General features: G+C 43.9%; 1 protein-coding gene across 1 annotated transcript in view; it reads right to left on the bottom strand.

The window, feature by feature from the left end:
• Positions 1–6552: 6552 nt before the first annotated feature.
• Positions 6553–18996, bottom strand: part of SYN2 (synapsin II) — a 218066-nt gene continuing 205622 nt past the window's right edge. The window contains exons 11-13 of the mRNA XM_059161765.1: positions 14375–14435; positions 10092–10311; positions 6553–7499 (exon numbers count right to left, since the gene is read on the bottom strand). Of these exons, the coding sequence (XP_059017748.1) occupies positions 7364–7499; positions 10092–10311; positions 14375–14435 (417 nt within the window). The 3' untranslated portion in view covers positions 6553–7363. The remainder of the gene's footprint in view (positions 7500–10091; positions 10312–14374; positions 14436–18996) is intronic.

The raw sequence follows: 18996 nt of genomic DNA, 5'->3' as shown, positions 1-18996 counted from the left end.
TTGACCTATTTTTATTAATTTTGAGGTAGTGGTTCTCTGTGCCTCCTGGTCTTGAATGCCCATTTCATTCTCCAGATTAGGGCAGTTCTCAACTATAATTTGTTCAAATAAACCTTCTGTCCCTCTCTCCCACTATTCATCTTCCATGACCCCTATTATCTGGATATTATTTCATTTTATGGAATCAATGAGTTCTCAAAGTCTCCCTTCATGATCCATTAGCTGTCTTTATCTTTTCTTTTTAGCTTCCTTATTTTCTATCAATTAATCACTGACTCTCTCTTCTCCCTCATTCAACCTCACTGTTAAAGTCTCCATTTGTGACTGCATCTCAGTAATAGCATTTTAATTTCAGCCTGATTAAATTTTAGTTGTCTTATTTTTACAGTAAGGGATTCTCTAGTGTCTTCTATGCTTTTTTCAAACCCAGCTATTATCTTCATAATTGTTTTTTATAAATTCTAATTCAGATATTTTACTTATATTCAGATTGGTTAAATTCCTGGCAGGGATTACTACCTCCTGTTCTTTCTTTTGGGGTGAACATTTCCATCTAAACTAGTCATTTTGTCCAGAAAAGAAACAGTAAAGGGGAAAAAAAGAGAAAACCCCAGGAAAAACAGCAACAGCAACAATGACAAAAATTTTAAGTAGTGTTTCTGATGTATGTTATGCACTTTGCTGTGTTTTGTGTTTTGGCTACTCTCTCCCACTGGACCTTCCTCTACAGACCTCCTTGTTTGTAGTGCAGAGTGTTTGGAACTTTAAGTAGGTGTGCTTTCATTTGTCAAAATAAGCCTTGCATCTGCTGAATTCTCTCCCTCCAACTGTGCAGATCATTTTCTTAATCTTCAGATTGTCTTCCTTGTTGTTCAAAATAGTTGAATGTTGATCTAGCTTTTGGAGATCAGGATTACCCAAGAGAAGCACTTTTGACATGAAGGAGAATTCTGGAGAGCAAGAACTGAGGCGAGAAGAAATTTTCGTTCTCTATTCACATGTTCTCACTATGGCCTGAAGCAGAGGACAGAGACCTGCAGAGGTCATGCTTGGTACAGACCACTAGGACTTAGTAACAAGCCAGGAACCTGCCAGTCAGATCTCCCACATCCTTTCTGTCTTCTTTATCCATTCATCTATCAATGGATGCTTGGGTTGTTTCTTATCTTGGCTATTGTAAACACTGCTGCAATAAACATAGGGGTGCATATATCTTTTTATTAGTGTTTTCATTCTTTGGGTAAATACCCAGTAGCAGGATTACTGGATCATACGGTAGTTCTATTTTTAATTTTTAAAGAAGCTTGTTATTTCTTGTGTTTTTGATTTTAGCAATTCTGACAGGTGTGAAGTGATATTTCATTGTGTTTTAATCTGCAATCTCCTGATGACTAGTGATATTGAGCATCTTATGTGTTTTGGCCATTTGCATGTCTTTTTTTATTAACATATAATGTATTGTTTCAGGGGTACAGGTCTATGATCCATCAGTCTTATACAATTCACAGCACTCACCATAGCACATACCCTCCCCAATGTCCATTAACTAGCCATCCCTTCCCTTCCACTCCCCTCCAGCAACTCCCAGTTTGTTTCCCGAGATTAAGAGTCTCTTATGGTTTGTCACCTTCTCTGATTTTGTCTTGTTTCATTTATCCCTTCCTTCCCCTGTGATCCACTGTCTTGTTTCTCAAATTCCTCATATGATCTCATATGAGATCATATGATAATTGTGTTTCTCTGATTGACTTACTGTGCTTAGCATAATAGCCTCTAATTCCATCCACGTCACTGCAAGTTGCAAGATTTCGGCGGGGTTTTGATGGCTGCATTATATTCCTGTATATATATGTGTGTATATATATATATACACATACATATATATATATATATATATACACACACATACACACACACATACATATACATATACTATATACACACACACATACATATACATATATACATACACATACACACCACATCTTCTTTATCCATTCATCTGGTGATGGGCATCTTTCCATAGTTTGGCTATTGTGGACATTGCTGCTATAAACATTTGGGTGCATGTGCCCCTTTGGATCACTACATTTGTATTTTTAGGGTAAATACCCAGCAATGCAATTGCTGGGTCATAGGGTAGCTCTATTTTCAACTTTTTGTGGAAACTCCATACTGTCATTTGCACGTCTTCTTTGGAAAAATGTCTATTCAGATCCTCTGCTCATTTTTTAATTGGACTACTTGCCTGTGTGTGTGTGTGTGTGTGTGTGTGTTAAGTTCTTTATATATTCTGGATATTAACCCCCTATGGGATATATCATTTGCAAATATCTTCTCCCATTCAATAGGTTGCCTTTTTGTTTTGTTGATGGTTTCCTTTGTTGTACAGAAGGCTTTTATTTCCGTGTAGTCCCACTTGTTTAATTTTGCTTTTGTTTCATTTCCCTTGCTACAGGAGACATATCTAGAAAAATGTTGCAATAGCCAATGTCAAAGAAATTACTGCCTGTTTTCTTCTAGGAATGTTATGGTTTCAGCTCTTATGTTTAAGCTTTTAATCCATTTTTGAGTTTACCTTTATGTATAAGAAAGTGGTGTAATGGGGCACCTGGGTGGCTCAATGGGTTAAAGTCTCTGCCTTCGGCTCAGGTCATGATCCCAGAGTCCTGGGATCAAGCCCCACATCAGGCTCTCTACTCAGCAGGGAGTCTGCTTCCCTCCCCGCTCCCCACCGCCTGCCTCTCTGCCTACTTGTAATCTCTGTCAAATAAACAAATAAAATCTTAAAAAAAAAAAAAAAGTGGTGTAGTTTCATTCTTTTGCAGGTAGCTGTCCAGTTTTACCAACATCATTTACTGAAGAAGCTTAGCTCATTTAATTCTTAAAATAATCTCCTCAGCAAGGTACTATTCTCATTTCATAGATGAGAAAACTGAAACACAGAAAACTATAATCAAAGTCACTAACTAATAATTAGCCAAGTCAGGATTTAAACTCAGATTTGATTCCAGGCTCTTCCTGTGGCCCAACACTGTCTCTTCCCATTTCTTTTCTGGCTTCTGAAATGCCCAAAAGCCTCTCCCTCCCTGGAGGGCTCTTGGAAGTGACATCCATTCACTTATCTCATGAAGGACAGTGTCTTGAATGGCCCATCAGATACCTAGTACTGAGACTCATTTACTGTTATTATTAACTTCCTTCATGACCTTGGCCAGCTCCTTAAGTTGCTGGGACCTCAATTTTCTCAACTGTAAAATGAGAGGATAGAACTAGATGAAACCTCCAGCTGTAAAATTCGGTGACTGCATTCTATGTGTTCACCCCATTTCCCCAGTGGGTATGTCTCCTCATCCTGTGGGCTGCTCACAACTCACTAGTAGGGTTCCCCCTTCTCTGACCATCCAAGCTAGAAGTATGCTACATTCCCACAACACCTACTGCTTTTACTCTGGTTTTGGCTCATCTTTTTCATTCTCTTCCCATATCTTACCTGAATTTAACTAACTTCTTCAAATATTTTTTTCTTTTCTTTTTTTTTTTTTTTTTTTTAAGATTTTATATATTTGAGAGAGGGAGAGAGAGGAGAGAAGGAGCACATGAACAGGGGGAGGGGCAGAAGGAGAAGCAAACTCCCCACTGAGCAGATAGCCAGATGTGGGGCTTGATACCAGGACCCTGGGGTCATGACCTGAGCCAAAGGAATACACTTAACAGACTGAGCCACCCAGGTGCCCTGATTTTTGTTTTTTTCTTTAACTTCTATACAGTATTCCAATTTTTCTTTAACTTCTATACAGTACCAATTCCAATACAGAATTCCAATTCCAATACAGTAAATGGTATTGGTAAAACTGGAATTTGGTAAATTGGTAAAACTGGAATAGAGTAAATCACAATTTATGTTATAATTCCCCCATGAGAGACAGTTGGTTTTTTCCATTTTTTGCAAATGGTCCTGTGACTAATATTATTTTACTTGCCTTCTTAAGTACATGTGAAAGAGATTCTCTAGAGTGAATGTCTAGAAATGGAATTACTGAGTCATAGGGTTTGTGCATTAGATATTGCCAAGTTGTTCCCCAAAGTGTAATACCAACATGTTTCCACTTGCAAAATGTAAGTGTTCTATTTCCCATATCCTCACCAATACTTATCAAGCTTAATTTTTTTCCAAACTAACATTTTGATTGCATATGTCTCACAGCACTGACCACTTCCTTCCTTTTATTTGTATATATGTATATATACATATATACATATATAGCATATAGCATCCCTACTGGATGGTAAACTTTATGAGGGCAGAATCTTTGCTTAACTCATTTTTATTTTCTTCCCACAAAATTTATCGAGCTTAATAATATTGTAAGTATACAATAAAAAGTTGTGAACAACAAAAAAAAGTAGAATTAATTAATCTTGACCCAAGGAAATGGAGAGTTCTGTGAGGGCAGGGATGAGGTGTTCTATCTCTATTAATCTAGGGTAAAGATATGGGTAGAGAATCTCCATCAGCTGCCTAGAGGACTACAGAGGGGTCACAACTGGCCTAACAGATACAGACTGAAGGTTTCAAGATCTGTAGTGGACTATCACCAACCCAGGGAGTTTCCAGGTTTAGATCATTTTTTTAATCATGATATTCATCAAATATTTATTGATTGTTGAGTGGCAAATTTCCCAGTTTCTGGGGCCAGCTTTATTACATACCAAGAGAGGTGTCTCTAAATGGGACTCCCCCCACTTCTGGCCCCACTCCATTACTAAGGGTTGAATAGAATCCATGTGTTCTTTGGACCAGGGTGCTATATGACCTATGGTAAATGCCTCCCCTTTTTGTCACCCTAGCAATTCCTGGCTGACTCATTTTCTAAATAAGCCACTTGTGGTTTTTGGTCTGACATCACATGTGGAAGAATGAGTAATTTTTTAAGAACCAGAACTATATTCAATCAGAATAAGATACATTGTGTATGTTACTCATGGTTCTAGGACAAGGGGTCAACACTGATACACATTCTCTGACCTTCTTCCACTGCCCCTTTCCTGGGATCAATAGGTATAGAGGAGGTAAAGGAAGGAGGAAGGTATGGGTGTGAAGAATTTTTATGTTTATTTCTTATTTTGCTTTCACATTATGTATAATTTAATAAAATTATATCTTGTTTCCTTTGCTAGATTAAATAAAAAATAATATAGCAAAATTGTCAAAGCCATGACTTATGCTGCTATATTGCTTGGGTTCAAACCCCAGTTCCACTGCATTCCAGCTGAATGAATTTTTAGCAAGTTATTGAATCTTGATGTGCCTCCATTTCTTCATTTATAAAACAGTACTAATACCTATGATACAGGATTCTGGAGAGAATAAATAAACTGGTATTGGTTAAATGCTTAGAATGGTGCCTGAAACTTAGTAGGCACTACAGAAGTATTAGTAAACACTTTTTTACTCCATCACAATGTTTATGCTCATAGTAAGCATTCAATGTTTTTCAGTGAAATTAATGCATTCTACTAAACATTTCTAGAATTGGGGTAGGGGGCAGAAGTGACTACAAGTGGCAGAAGAAGGTAGAGTTCTAGATCCTTGAACCTTGAAATCATGGGCTGACTTAGAAAGGAGACTCTGATGTCAGAGAACTTCATTCTCTGGCCTCTCAGCATCTATTGCTTGTGACGAGGGTTAGCAAGATAGTGGCATTTGGCTGAGTGTTATTTTGTTGGGTTAGGATGGTATGTGTTGGAAACTATATAGATATAATGTTAATACACTGGTTTCCTGGGTGGCTCGGTCTTTGGACATCTGCCTTTGGCTAGGGTCATGATCCCAGGGTCCTGGGATTGAGCCCTGCATTGGGCTTCCTGCTTGGCAGGAGGCCCGCTTCCCCCTCTCCCACCACCCCTGCTTGTGTTCCCTCTCTTGCTGTCTCTGTCTAATGAATAAATAAACTCTTTAAAAAAAAATACACTGGTTTCCATTTATTAGTGCAGATGTGGTGCTTATCTTCACAGGACTTTGTGGTCTTTGGGAACCTACTCTTGTGTGAGCTGTGAAGAAGCCACAGCAAAGTCTCTTGGAGCCCACCCTCAATTGCAGACCTTTTTAGGAGGCCTGAGGCCGGCTTGTGAGACACGTCTCATCAGAGCAGGTGGGTCCAGCTTCATTGGCACCCTCATATGGCTTTAGCTGAGGAGACTGATGGACCAGACAAGTAGGTCTAAATTGGCTGCCACAGGATCAAGGGTGTTATGCTTATTAGAAAGTCTACAAATTCAGTAAAATTGGTAGAAATGCTGAGTCACCAAAGGAAGTTCAGTTGTCCTGCAGGAAGCATTCACCAGGAGATGTCAAGAGGCCCAACATAAGTGACATCTAAAGGATAGCCGTACTCTCAACCACTTGCAAATAGCCACTCACACATAAACACATTCCCAAGCATACTGGCACAAACAGCGTCACTCTCCTAGACATTTCCCTTCCCTACACTTGCAAGCACACACATATGCTTCACATATACTCTCTCAGCCAAAAGGGTAGCCTAGGGGAGACCTCATGGCTGAATCAAATGCTGGTTAATGCTGCTGCTTTTATTGCACCAAAGGTCTTAACATTTATTTGGAGATGAACACAAAACTTGGCATACTGCTATTACAGTGGCATGCATTCTCTACAGTGCAGCTTCAGAGCTCGAGATCACTGCTGCACGCACTTAAGAACTGCTCTCCAGAGAAGAGAAAACGTGGAGCGGGGGGACTGCAGATCCTTGTTCTCTCCAATATCGACAGACTAAAGGTGCTTTACCATGATAGTAGAGGAATCTCTTGTGCTGCACAGGTGTCTTTTAAACAGCTAAACAGGTATGACAAGGGATCCAAGTGTGGGTAGGTTCCTAACACTTAGAGCCAAGAGCATTTTGGAGTAAGTATATGGTCCCCAAACAGGCAGCACTGACTAAAGCGGGGGCATGCTTAGCACTGCCTCTGAGCTAGGGTAAGCTCAGAGTCCTCAGTGAAGGGAATCCTGGTTTTATGAAGAAGAATAAGACATGAGGGCACTATCACAATAAGGCCACTATACTCACAGCTAACAATGACCTCAGAGGAAACTCTCAGGACTACAGGAAAGCAGCTCTATTCTCTCTGATGTCAGGGGTTCCTTGCTGGTTAGGCACCTGCCCTGAGACTTTCACATGGTCTTTTCTGAGCTGCACAATATCACTTAGCACAACAGAGCAAAGGAAGGGACCACACACATCAAGGTCTTGGGATATCACCAAGCGTGGCTGACTATTGGTAAATGTCTCAGATAACTTTCCCAGTTGGGCTAGGTGCCCACCGCCCCCGAGTAGCTGGAGAGCTAATCTGAAAAGAGGCTGGCAAAGGACTTCCTCAAGCTCCGGATGGTCTCCGCTTTGGCTTCATCCTCATTGGCTGAAGACCGGAAGAAGGAGGACTCAGAGAAGCTGAAGGCATTTGTCAGGGACTGCGACTTGCTTGAAGATAAAAACCAGAAAGAACGTGAGAGGGGGTGTTCCCAGTGAGGCAGGGAAAGACGGTGACATGAGGATACACAACCGAACCCCCACTCCCACCCCAGGGAGACCAGGGTGATGGAGGAGAAAGTCAGCAATGGAGTACTGCCAGGGCCCGGGAGGCCCCTGTGCTATTATCCTCACCTTCAGTGCTGTTAAGATAGGAAAGGATGGGGGCAGTGTGGGAGAGAAGGAGAAGGGGGAAAAGAGAAGAGAAAGAGGGAAAAGGGGAAAAAGAGAAAAGGGAAAGAAGGAGGAGTGACTCAAAGACTGTTTCTTATACTTAAGCTAAACTAAATGGCCCACAGGCTACATTTCAGAGGTCCCAACTTAGTAAGTAAGAATCTAGGACTCTCACACCCTTCCCTTCTGATGAAATATAGCAGCCAGGGGACCATAGGCTCTTTGTACTCTCTTTTCCATTAATTGTCAAGTGGTAATGCCAGCATCAGAAAACCTAGGTAAAGTCTTGGATCTGCCCTTCACTCGTTTTTGTGCTTCTTTGGGTCTTGGTTTCTCATTTGTGATGTGCAGATGTTTGGTAAAATACTCTCCTCAAGCCTTTTCAGGTCTTTATACTCCGCTTATTTTCTCTGATTCCAAATAAACTTGGAATAAACCAAGGCCTCAAGTTACTTCCTCTTAAAATGGACATGACCATTCTTTGTAGCCTTCCTCAAAGGAGCTCTAATATGAGGTCTGTGCAGTTCGGGGTCCAGGGGCAAACGAGATACATATCTGGTACACATAAGGACATTAAGCAGTTTTCTAATTAAAAACCCAAATCACACATATTCTAGGAACCGGATTTCCCCCTGAAAGACTAGGGATTCAGAGAAAAAAAACTGGTCAAGAAGGTTGAGGGGAGGCCAAGCCAAGTACTTGAGAAGAGAATAAGGTCTGGCATCTCCAGTAGTCTGCTATGTCTCCTTGACTTTCACTGTGTCTTTTTCCTGATAGTTTCTGGCTGTAGAAATCTTCACCTGATGTCTTAGGGCTCCCAACCCTTCCCTACATTCGGGATGCAGCCCCCAAAACTCCCCTCTACAGGAGTGTGAGCAGTTTCTCTCCTGCAGTGACTGTGAACAGAAACCCTGCCTTCCATTAGGGTTGGCAATGGGCCCCAACATGCTGGCCTTTGGGAGGGAGGGCCCCCTCTGCAAGCACAGCCAGGGGCACTGGATATAAGCCTCCTGATTGTTGCCAGGTGACGGCTCTATTCAACAACTTTAGCCCAAAGGCAATGGTAACCCAAAGATCTGCTCTCAGACTGGGGCCAGTGGCGGCTAATGAGAAGGCGGGAGAGATTTTTAAGTCAGCAGCAGAAAACATTTGGATTGAGGGGAAGTTATAAGTCAGGTGAGATGTGAAATGTGCCACTGGCCAGAGCTGGGGAGCAGGAGTGGGTGATGTCCCTCCAGCCACAAGGGCTGGAAGACCCAGAGAAAGTGGTCATCTGGACTACCTGAGCCTGAATCCTGGCTCTGCCACTAACTAGCAGAGTGGTTTGGGGAAAGAAAATTAATCAAATCTCTTTGAGCAGTTTACTCATCTAAGCAATGACTAGACCATGTCTAAGTGGCCTCCTTTTCTCCCTCCCTAAAGATGCCCATCACCTCTCACTCTGAGAAGCACTCATGGGTCATTCCCACCCCTGAAAGGCTATAGCTGTCTCTGTTTGGTGGAAGGAGGCATCTCTAGATCTAGAGGAGAGGGTAGAACTGATCGCCATCCACATCCAGTTGCTGTCCATCCCTAGTACAGCTTTACTGTTTTCCAGTGGCCCTCAGTTCTTCCTATGAAGCAGGATCCAGTGTGGTGAGGGCTTCTAGGGAGTGAGGAAGCCCAAGAAAATGGGAGTTCCTCCGGGCATCTATCTGGGACCCTCCTCTGATGACCATACCAGAAACCGACCTCCTTCTGACAAAGCAGAAGGTAACAAGTTGAAATGGATTTAACGCCTTCCCCTACTTTCCCTTCTGGGCAGCCTTGCTGATTGCACACTCTAAATTGTGAGTCAGAGGCAGGAAAGAGGGTTTTTTGTTTTTTTTTTTTTTAATTTTGAGAGGGAGAAACACACACACACACACACACACACACACGCACACACAGAAAAGGAATGGAAAAAAGAATAGGAGATAGGATTAAAAGAAAGGAAGGAAGGAAGGAAGAAAGAACCCTTAGCTAACGTAAGAATAGGAAAGGGGCAGTGACTCTGCCTTATTGGCATTCCCCAGGAAGAAAGGATTTGAGCTTCTAGCTAGACCTTGGACTTTCACTTCCTTCTTTTCTACCCTCCTTAATCAACCCCCAACCACGTCCCCAACCAAAACAAAACAAAACAAGACAAAGCAAAACAAACAACAACAACAAAAAACAAAAACAAAAACAAAAAAAAACCAAAAAACCCAAAACCAAAATCCAAAAAAGCTCCACAAAAATATCTGTAGAAGAAAGCCTGATTGAAGGTGCTTTCTATCAGCTCTGGAGCCTAAGGCCTGTGAGGAGGGGCAGGAAGAAGGGAGGGGAAGGAGCTGCTGAGTTGTCTCTTACTTGAGCTGTGGGTGAGGCTGGGGCTTCTGTGGTGGAGCAGCCGGGGGTGGCTGGGCCTCTGCCAGGGAGCTGCTGCTGGAGGGTGCATCTCCGTGGGTGGTGGAGGAAGAAGAGGAGGAGGAGGAAGAGGAGGAAGGTGGCAGTGATGGTCCAGGGGGAGGCCGGCGTAGAGGCATCACCTTGCCTGGGGGCTGCATTCCTTGGGGTTGCCCAGGGCCCCCTAGGTTCAGTACAAGAAAAACTTCATAATTTAACCGTATCAAAGGGTTTCCTTATTAGAATCTATGTCTTAAAGGGTGAGGTTAGTTAATCACAAAAAGGATAAGCTCTGTTACAAGAAGCCACCCGAGGCTCTGTCAGGCTCCAGAGCCAGCCCCTGGTTTCCCTCATACATCTGCCACTACTTGCTCCTCCTCAGAGACACAGCACCTCAGGCACATCAGAAGTCAGGAGGACAAGGAAGAAACCATGGGATGAGTGCCCCTGATCAGAAGCAAGCTCTTTTACAGAAGGCCCCTTAGACCAGAGGGACCCCACCCTACTTCCCCAGAGGTTTCTCAGGTAGAGGGTAACCTGCCTCATAGTTTACTAGGAGGTCTCAAGTTCCACACTATAGACGCAGTACAAGGCAGTGGAAAGAGCACAGGTCTGGGAGTCACAAAGTCAAGACAGTCATTCAGTGACTCCAAGCAAGTCAGCACACTTCTCTGGGACTTGGTGATTCTAACCATAAAACTATGAAAGGGTAATCCCGAGTCTTAGTTGTCTTTCAAGAAGTAGTGTTTCAAAGATGTTAATGGACAAGAAAGTTCTTTAAAAACTTTAAAAACTATGATCACTAATGATCATAGACTTGCATTGTTTTTACAGAACTTGGGCTGTGTCTGGCTCCTGACCAGCACATGCCTGATTGCCATGCCCCACCCCCACCCCCCAGGGCTTCATTTTAACATTAACTCAAGCACATGACTAGGGGCAATCTTCTGTTTCCATGTGCTCTTTTGTCTCGTAGTACCATCCTCAGGGGGCTCTACTCCCTCTCTGGTATGTGTGGTGAACTCCAGAAATCCAAGTCCTATTCTCCCCTGGAGATGTTGTGGGTGCAAAAGACAGCAGAAAGAAAGAAGCAGCCCCTCACCTCCACCCCCAACCCCCAAAGGACCAGGATACCATTCTCTCAGCGGGAGACAGAAAACCATCCAGTGGTCTGGAGGGGGAAAAGGCCATCCTTCCTCTGGGAGATGCCAGGCAGTAAGCATGATACCTGATTGCCCAGATTTTGCTAAGATGGAGGGGCGGTGGTTCCTTAGTCATCTTTTGACATAGTAAAATTCAAAAGATGTCCTCGTCAGTGCATACTGACTAGTGGAAATGATGCATAATTAGCCTGAGAGATCCAATTTCTCATGTCTCACTCTCAGTGTCCACATTCATGAGCCAGCTGGAAGGAGTAGGCTTATAGAAACCCAAGAGCAGCTAGGAGTTGTGTTGTAACTTAATATCCTAGAAACACCAGAATACCTATACCCTCTGCAGAGGCAGAATTATCCATCTACACCACTATGCACCCAAGATTATCAGCCCATCTCCCTGCTACATGGCATGGGCTCCACTGTATCAGTTACCAATGAATACCAGAGTTAGTTTTACATAAATACATAAATGGAATTTTGGATTGAAAACTTGAAGTTCCAAGTTCAAATCAGATAACCAGTAAAGATGAAGACGACAGATCAGCATCTTTCACGTTAGCCAGTTTTTGCCTCTTCCAAAGTCTGGCTTCATCTGTATCAGCCTTTTCTTGTAAAGTACAGCAGGTTGATGGCTCAGCCTCTTAGACCAGGAACCTGAGTTCTTTCCCACTTGGACAGAGATGCTTGAATAGCCAGAAACTTTACAACTTAACACTGAAGACAGATATAACTTTTCCTTTATTGCACATTAAGCTGTACAAGAGAGTCACAAAAGAGAGGTACTTAAATCACACTTCCAGCATTGGCTGAGGTTTTCCCAGCTGGATTGGTACAAAAAAAGGGGACAACATCAGAAAAGAAATGGATACAAAACACCTGAACAGCAATCCTATACTGTGACATGGATGTCCCCCAGGCCACAGAGTTGGCCCTTAGCATGCTGCCTGAGGGCATATGATAGTCAGGTCACACTGCCTGCTTGCATTTGGCAGTAGGAGCCCTAATCAGTTTCTCCCCAACCTGAGAAACTGGCTAACACCACCCTGGAGCCTGACTGAATTCAAATGGCAACTTTGTATTGTGGCTCACAAATGTCACATGAAAAGCACCTGGATGTTCACACTGATAACATGCAGAGAAGCAACACCACCATCAGCTCACCACTTGGACAAAAAAATAAAAATAAAAAATGAAAATGTATTCCTCCATTCTGGGAAATGTTGCTCTATTCCTTTCTACCATTTCATCAGATTGGGAGGTATTTAAGGACCTGATTCTTATGCAACCCACCTGGAAGTGCATAAATGCATATATGTATATATTTACAACAGACCGACCACCATCACCATCTAAGGGAGGGATCACAGATGAGAACACTCACACTCAGTGCATTTCCCTGTAGCCTCAGAATTTGCCAGCAGCCAACAGAGAAACTAGGGCACATGCCCTTGACACATACACCATACTATCAACATTATTTATTCCTCAGACCTGGAATCCAGAACGGTAACATATCAGAATGGAAGTGAGAGGAATGTAACAGTAGAGCTTCTTTAAAATCCAAACTGCTGGCATGAACTCCCATCGACCACAGTGCTAGAGAAGACCACTCAGTGCCCATCCCAGTTATGGCTAGGAGATGGCAAGATGAGGCACTGAAGCCGAGGCTTTAATTAACTGTCTCATCACTGCCCAGTAACTGCATGTCAGAGGAAAGAGGACAAACTGGTGAGGTTTCTTCAATAGCCACATGGCTGTGGAGACTCTGTCCCAAACACACACAAGCTAAAACCAGAGACAGTTCTTCCGAGGAAAGATAAAGCCTCTCATTCTCTGGCCTTCAGAGGGCTCTTGTAACAGCTGAAAATGAAAGCAGGAGTCCACCTCAGAGTTCTGTAGGCAGTATACCCCTCTGTGAAATGGGACATTTCTGATTTGGTCTCATGATTGCCTAGGGAGAGGCCAAGAGCAGAATGGTCAACTCCTTCTTAGACTTTCAGTGGTTTCCTGCATCCTATGTCCAAAATTGCTAAAGAATCATCTCTGTACAAGAATCATCTCTGTCAGGCTTTGGGGAATACAAAGCAGCCTCAGTTCCACAGAAGCGCATAATATGGCCAATTCAGAAACAGCAACAAAGAAACAACTTGGGGGACTGAGATCAACGCACAGAAAATACTCACATGTTCACTTTGATATTGCACATCAGCGGCCCCATTTTTTTTTTGTCTAATCTCATAGCTAATTAGTTAATAATAAAAAATAAGGTACACTGGGATGTCAAATACAGAACACATTCCTGGAAATAGCTTTTTCTTTATATTTCATGTCATCACTAAAAACACAAGAGCTCTACAGGCACAGCCAGCCTATCACATAAACTCAAACTGCACCAAATTTTAGCAAAGGGAAAAAAGGTGGATGCCTTCAGATTCAACGGATGAAGCTAGGAAATTAGACCTTGAAAAATCTCTTAAACTTCTATCTATTTACCCTAGTCATGCAGAAAGGAAGCAAAAAGCACAATTCACTGAAGATCCCAAGCACACTCATGGAGGTAAGCAGGGGGTGGGGGGGTGACTTAATCGGAGCCTGGGGGTAGGGGGAGAAGGAGAGGAGTTGGGTTTTATTTTTGTGGTCTTTGTTTCTCCCTGTCTAGCCCCCCAGTCCTATTTCACCCCACATTATGTAATACTTTAAAAAATACTATCAAACCACCCAGAAGATAGAGTCACACTGGACTTGGGAGAGGCACAATTCTTTTGTACACTGTTGACAAACAGCCCTGGAATCACAAGTTATACAGAGAAACATAAGTGAGCATTACAAGCACGAACAGGAACAGGTAAACAACCAGACAGAGGAGCTGACACTGCATAGGAAAACACAGTCCAGTCAGCATTGAAAGAACGCAGAAACGGCACCAAGGGGAGGGTCTGTTGCTCCCCTCCCCGCTTTCCTTTCTTCCCTTGTTTGTTTTTGGCTTAAAATTTCTGCTTTGAAAAATGAACTACCAATCACTTTAAGAAGCTTGGACTTGTTTTGGCCCTACTGCAATGCCATTACAGTCGAGAATATACTGTAAACAACCTTGGGGGGCTGGCCGCTGAGGTGGGGTCTTGCTCAAGTCCGGATCCTTAAGTGTTCCACTCTGGAAAACAAAATGCAAAAGAGATAAAAACAAAACTCCGAACAGATTCCAAAGAGAAACCCTGTGGCTTGTGGCAAGTGTGCAGTGGGAACTGATGGGGACCATGGGATCTGGCCTAGAGGCTTCTGCTGTTCGAGAAACACTTCAGAGGTGTTCTCAACCTCTGAAATGTTGCTGGAGCACAGGTCTTGGCTATCCGGGCTTAGTCCCACACTGACAGGCAGCGTCTGAGACCCCATAATCCCCCTTTTCATTTCCTCCCTCTAACAGTCTGTCTAGAAGCTTTGAGTTTCCTAAGAGCAACTGGTTTCTTCTCTGGTGGCTACCTGGTGTCTAGTTCCCCATCATATTCACAGACCTGGCTTCCTGAAGCAAAGAGAAGATCAACACCCAACTCCAGAGGGTGGGTTGGGCTTTAGGTGACTCCAGGGTCCCCAAGAGCAGGGGCTAGACCAGGTGGTAAGTCCAGACTTGCCTCACTTCTCTTAGGGAGTTAACTCTGGGGTAGGATTAGCTCTGGGGCTGGCTCGGGAGTCAGATCCACTCTTTGGGCTGGAACTCCCACAGGGAAGGACTTGAGGGAGAGGGGCACTTGTTTCCCCCAAAGCCCCCTTCCCAAGAGGGAAAGAGTAAGATGTTAATGCTTATAAAAGTGTTCAAGGCCAAGCTGTTTTTCCTTCTCAAATAGCATAATTACATTTTATCCAACAACATGGTTCCACTCCCATGCTTCCTCTCCTCCCAGCTATCATCTGATTATGCCCTGACAGGATCAAAGATTCATGTGACTTCAGTTTGTCTAACATTTGAAATAAAGGCAGTGAACATTTGGAGCTTAAATTCAGTACAAGGGAAATGCTCTGTAAAGCCCAAGGGTTGCCAAGTGTGTCAATGGTGATGTCACAGAGGGAGTTGCAGGGGCAAGGCTGTGAAATGGGCTAAGCATGTCTTCAGCATTCTCACACTTCCTCTTTCAGTGCTTCTCTCCCTCGTGACGTACCCCTCAGCCCTACTCCCACATGAATCCTCTTTCTCCAGTTCCCCATTTCCTATGGGCCTTCTATTCTGACCATCAATCTCCTCTCCGGCCTAGAAAGGCCTGTTTTCAGCTCACTCAAGGAAAGCTGAAGTGTTACCCTCTCCAGTGCCCAGGTCTTTAACAACATTGCCTAAAACTTTCCTACTAAAAGGAATTAGGGCAGTAGGAGGCAGGGGACCTTTGAAATGTCCCAAGTGCCACCACATCAGAGGGCGCTGTTCTACCTACAATCCCCACCCTCTCAAGGATCACAGCAAGCACACCAACACTTCCCCTCTCTTTCTTCCAAGCAATGTCACGGTGTAAGGGCCTGGTTAGCCAGAGGAACTTAGTTGCAAACCCCAGATATAGGGGTGGGCCAGGCCAGATGGAGACATCCAATCAGTGGGGTGCACATATATTTACTGTGGTGAGTTGAAATCCCACTGGCCACCTGTGTGGGCTGGTCTCAACCACCTCTATAAATGTTAGTCTGTGAGGCTGGGGTTGGGGGGAGTAGTAGGAGGAGTCAGAATAGCTTTAGAATAGCTGTTAGGATAGCGGTTAGAATAGCCGTTGGGATAGCTGTCAGGGTAGTCTTCGGGACAGTCAGAGCATCGTGGCCATCATGGTGGTCCTGGTCATCGTAGTCCTAGGCAGTGGCGCTACGGCAAACGGCCTCGCCGCCAGCAGCCTCACCACAGCATGTGGCCTCGCCACCACCGACCCGCGGCCCCGACACGGGTGGCCTCACTGCCCCAGGTCGTGGCGCCGCTGCAAGTGGCCTCCTTGGAGTGGCATCATTCTGGGGAGCAGCCCCATCTGGGGAGTGACCTCGTCAGCAGCGGCCTTGTCCTGGGAACGGCTTCGTCCAGCGTGGCCTCTTCTTGGGAGCGGCCCTGTCCGGGGAGCAACCTTGTCAGGAGTGGCCTCGTCCTGGGAGCGGCCTCGTCTGCAGAGCGGCCTCCTCCAGAGTGGCCTTGTCCAGAGCAGCCTCATCCGGAGCGGCCTTCTTGGGAGTGACCTTGTCGGGGTCATCGTTGTTGTCTCTTTGCAAGAGATGGCTCCTACCTGTCAGTTTGATTTTCGATGCTTGGTGCGAAATAAAGCTTTGCTTGATTTTCGCTTTGTGTCAGTCTCGTTCCTTTGATCACGGACCCTAACAACGGTGCGTGGTCTGAGCTCTGACACCGAAAGACCCACACCCAACACACCAGCTAGAGACCATACTACCCAGTTAGCAGAAAGACCCGTCAGTTTTTCCCTCTCAACATCTAAATTGAGAATGATTCATGAATGAATGAATGATTCATTACCTTCTCCTGACCATTGCTGGTCAAGCCTGTACTATATACTGCTTAGACTACTACTTATATTACTATAGTATTATTACTATAGTAATAGTATTATAGTATTATTACTATTCTGCTTATATTACTACTAGTACTATTATAGTATACTACAGTACTATACTATACTACTACCAGAATAGTCTCCTCATGCTTTAGTCTCCTCTCTCTCCAATCTATCCTCTCTGTGCTACTTAGTGTCCTCCTACATTCCTTCCCTAACTGTGTCACTTTAGTGCCCTAATAACTTATAGCTAACACTACATATGTGCCAGGTAACATGATCGACACTTTGATGAAGTATTGCAAACCTCATAAGACCTCTATGAGGTAGATGATATTATCAATATCCCTAATCTTTAGACAAAGAAACTGAGCCCCAACTAAGGTAATTTGCCCAGGGTTACACAGTGGAGGCTGATGCAGCTGGACTGTGAGGTTAGGCAACCTTATGCTCCCATGTTCTTTCCATTGCCAACAGGATGACAGCCATATCCCTCAAGCTGACATCTAAAACTTGCTTCAGGGGCGCCTGGGTGGCTCAGTGGGTTAAAGCCTCTGCCTTCGGCTCAGGTCATGATCCCAGGGTCCTGGGATCGAGCCTCACATCGGGCTCTCTGCTCAGCGGGGCGCCTGCTTCCTACTTCCTCTGTCTCTGCCTGCCTCTCTGCCTACTTGTGATCTCTGTCTGTCAAATTAAAACAAACAAACAAACAAACAACCCCCCCCCCCCCGCAAAAAAAACCCTAAAACTTGCTTCAGTAGGTTGAAATTGACCTTCCTAGCCTTCTCTCTCACTCATGTCCTAAACACACCTGCTCCCTACAGGCCCAACCCCTCACTCTTTATTATCTAGGTGAGGCAACACCATGTTACCCTCCAGGAATACATTTCACCTGTTTTACCAATCCCTTCCAACACATCCCAGACGTCTAAGTCACTTTCTACCTCATCCATGAAATCTTTCCTTTTGACTGCCCCTTTTGACTGTGATCTCTTCTCTGAAAGCCTGAAACAGCACTTAAAAGACTCATACTACTGAAGAGAGTCTTCATAGTGCTGTGTTGTTATCTTAAAGACTGGGATGAAGCTCCCAAGAAGACTGCCAGATCCTTCAGGGAAGAGACTATGTGTCTTCATCTTCTCACGAATTCCTAACAAACTTGTTCTCAAAGAAAAATAGAGATACATGGCCTGGAACAGGAATTTATTTAAAAAGTTAAAACAGTTGGAATTAGGAATATTTTGGAAAATTCAGGATGCATCATCATTTTACCAACACCATCAAGCACGGGGCTAAGTATATATCTATCTAGATATCTATAAGCATCTGGCCCCAGCAGGTGCTAAGTAAAATGCAACAGATGATGGTGATACTGATGAGGAATTTCCTCTGAAACTCTGTTGCTACCCAAGTCTTACTCCCCTGATGGAATACCCCCTAAAGTGTTCTATTCCTAGGCTTCAGAGAACTTTATTTAGTTGTGATAGTAAAGCCTCCTCTGGTCTCCCCGACAAGCTATCAGTGTTATGTTTTTTCATGCCTGAGAAGGATACTCAGATGAAAGACAACAAAATTCATACAGTTTGTGGAGTCATTAGACTGGCTCTTGACAGTCTCCTTTCCTGGGGCCTCTCCCCATACCACTGATGGCTGCCAATTACCTCAGACATTGGTCAGGAACAACTTAAGATGTACTCCTCCAAAAGAATTGTTATTTTTTAGATAGGATTATAGAAGACCACATAACAAGAGAGTAGAACCTGGGCCAATGGGCAAAAGCTCCAGAAAGGCAGAATTTTAGTTATGGGAAGAACTTTCTATAGTAAAATCAGTGGAAGAGGCTATCTTGGGAGATGAGTGTGTCCATGCAGAGGCTAGAGAATTAGGACAAAGATATTGTAGAGAATATTCCTACACTAAATATGAGATAGATTAGGTGAGCACTATGGTTCCTTCTATCCTGACAATTTATGATTCTGAGGGTGGGGGAAACCCTTTACAATCTCATAGATTAAATTCTAACAGTAGAACTCCAGATACTCATTGGATGAGCTGACAGGGGTAATCATACCAAGGAAGGCTGGCTCTGGCTCTCCTCAGCCTCAGAAATATATAAATAAGATATGGATGAACTGAGCCCAAAAGTTTCCTTCCTAAAGCTTCAGAGGAAGAGCTCCCAGAGACAGTCGT

Source organism: Mustela lutreola, chromosome 2, assembly GCF_030435805.1.
Source record: "Mustela lutreola isolate mMusLut2 chromosome 2, mMusLut2.pri, whole genome shotgun sequence".
Taxonomy (NCBI): Eukaryota; Metazoa; Chordata; class Mammalia; order Carnivora; family Mustelidae; genus Mustela; species Mustela lutreola.
This window is presented reverse-complemented; position numbering and strand designations above follow the sequence as displayed.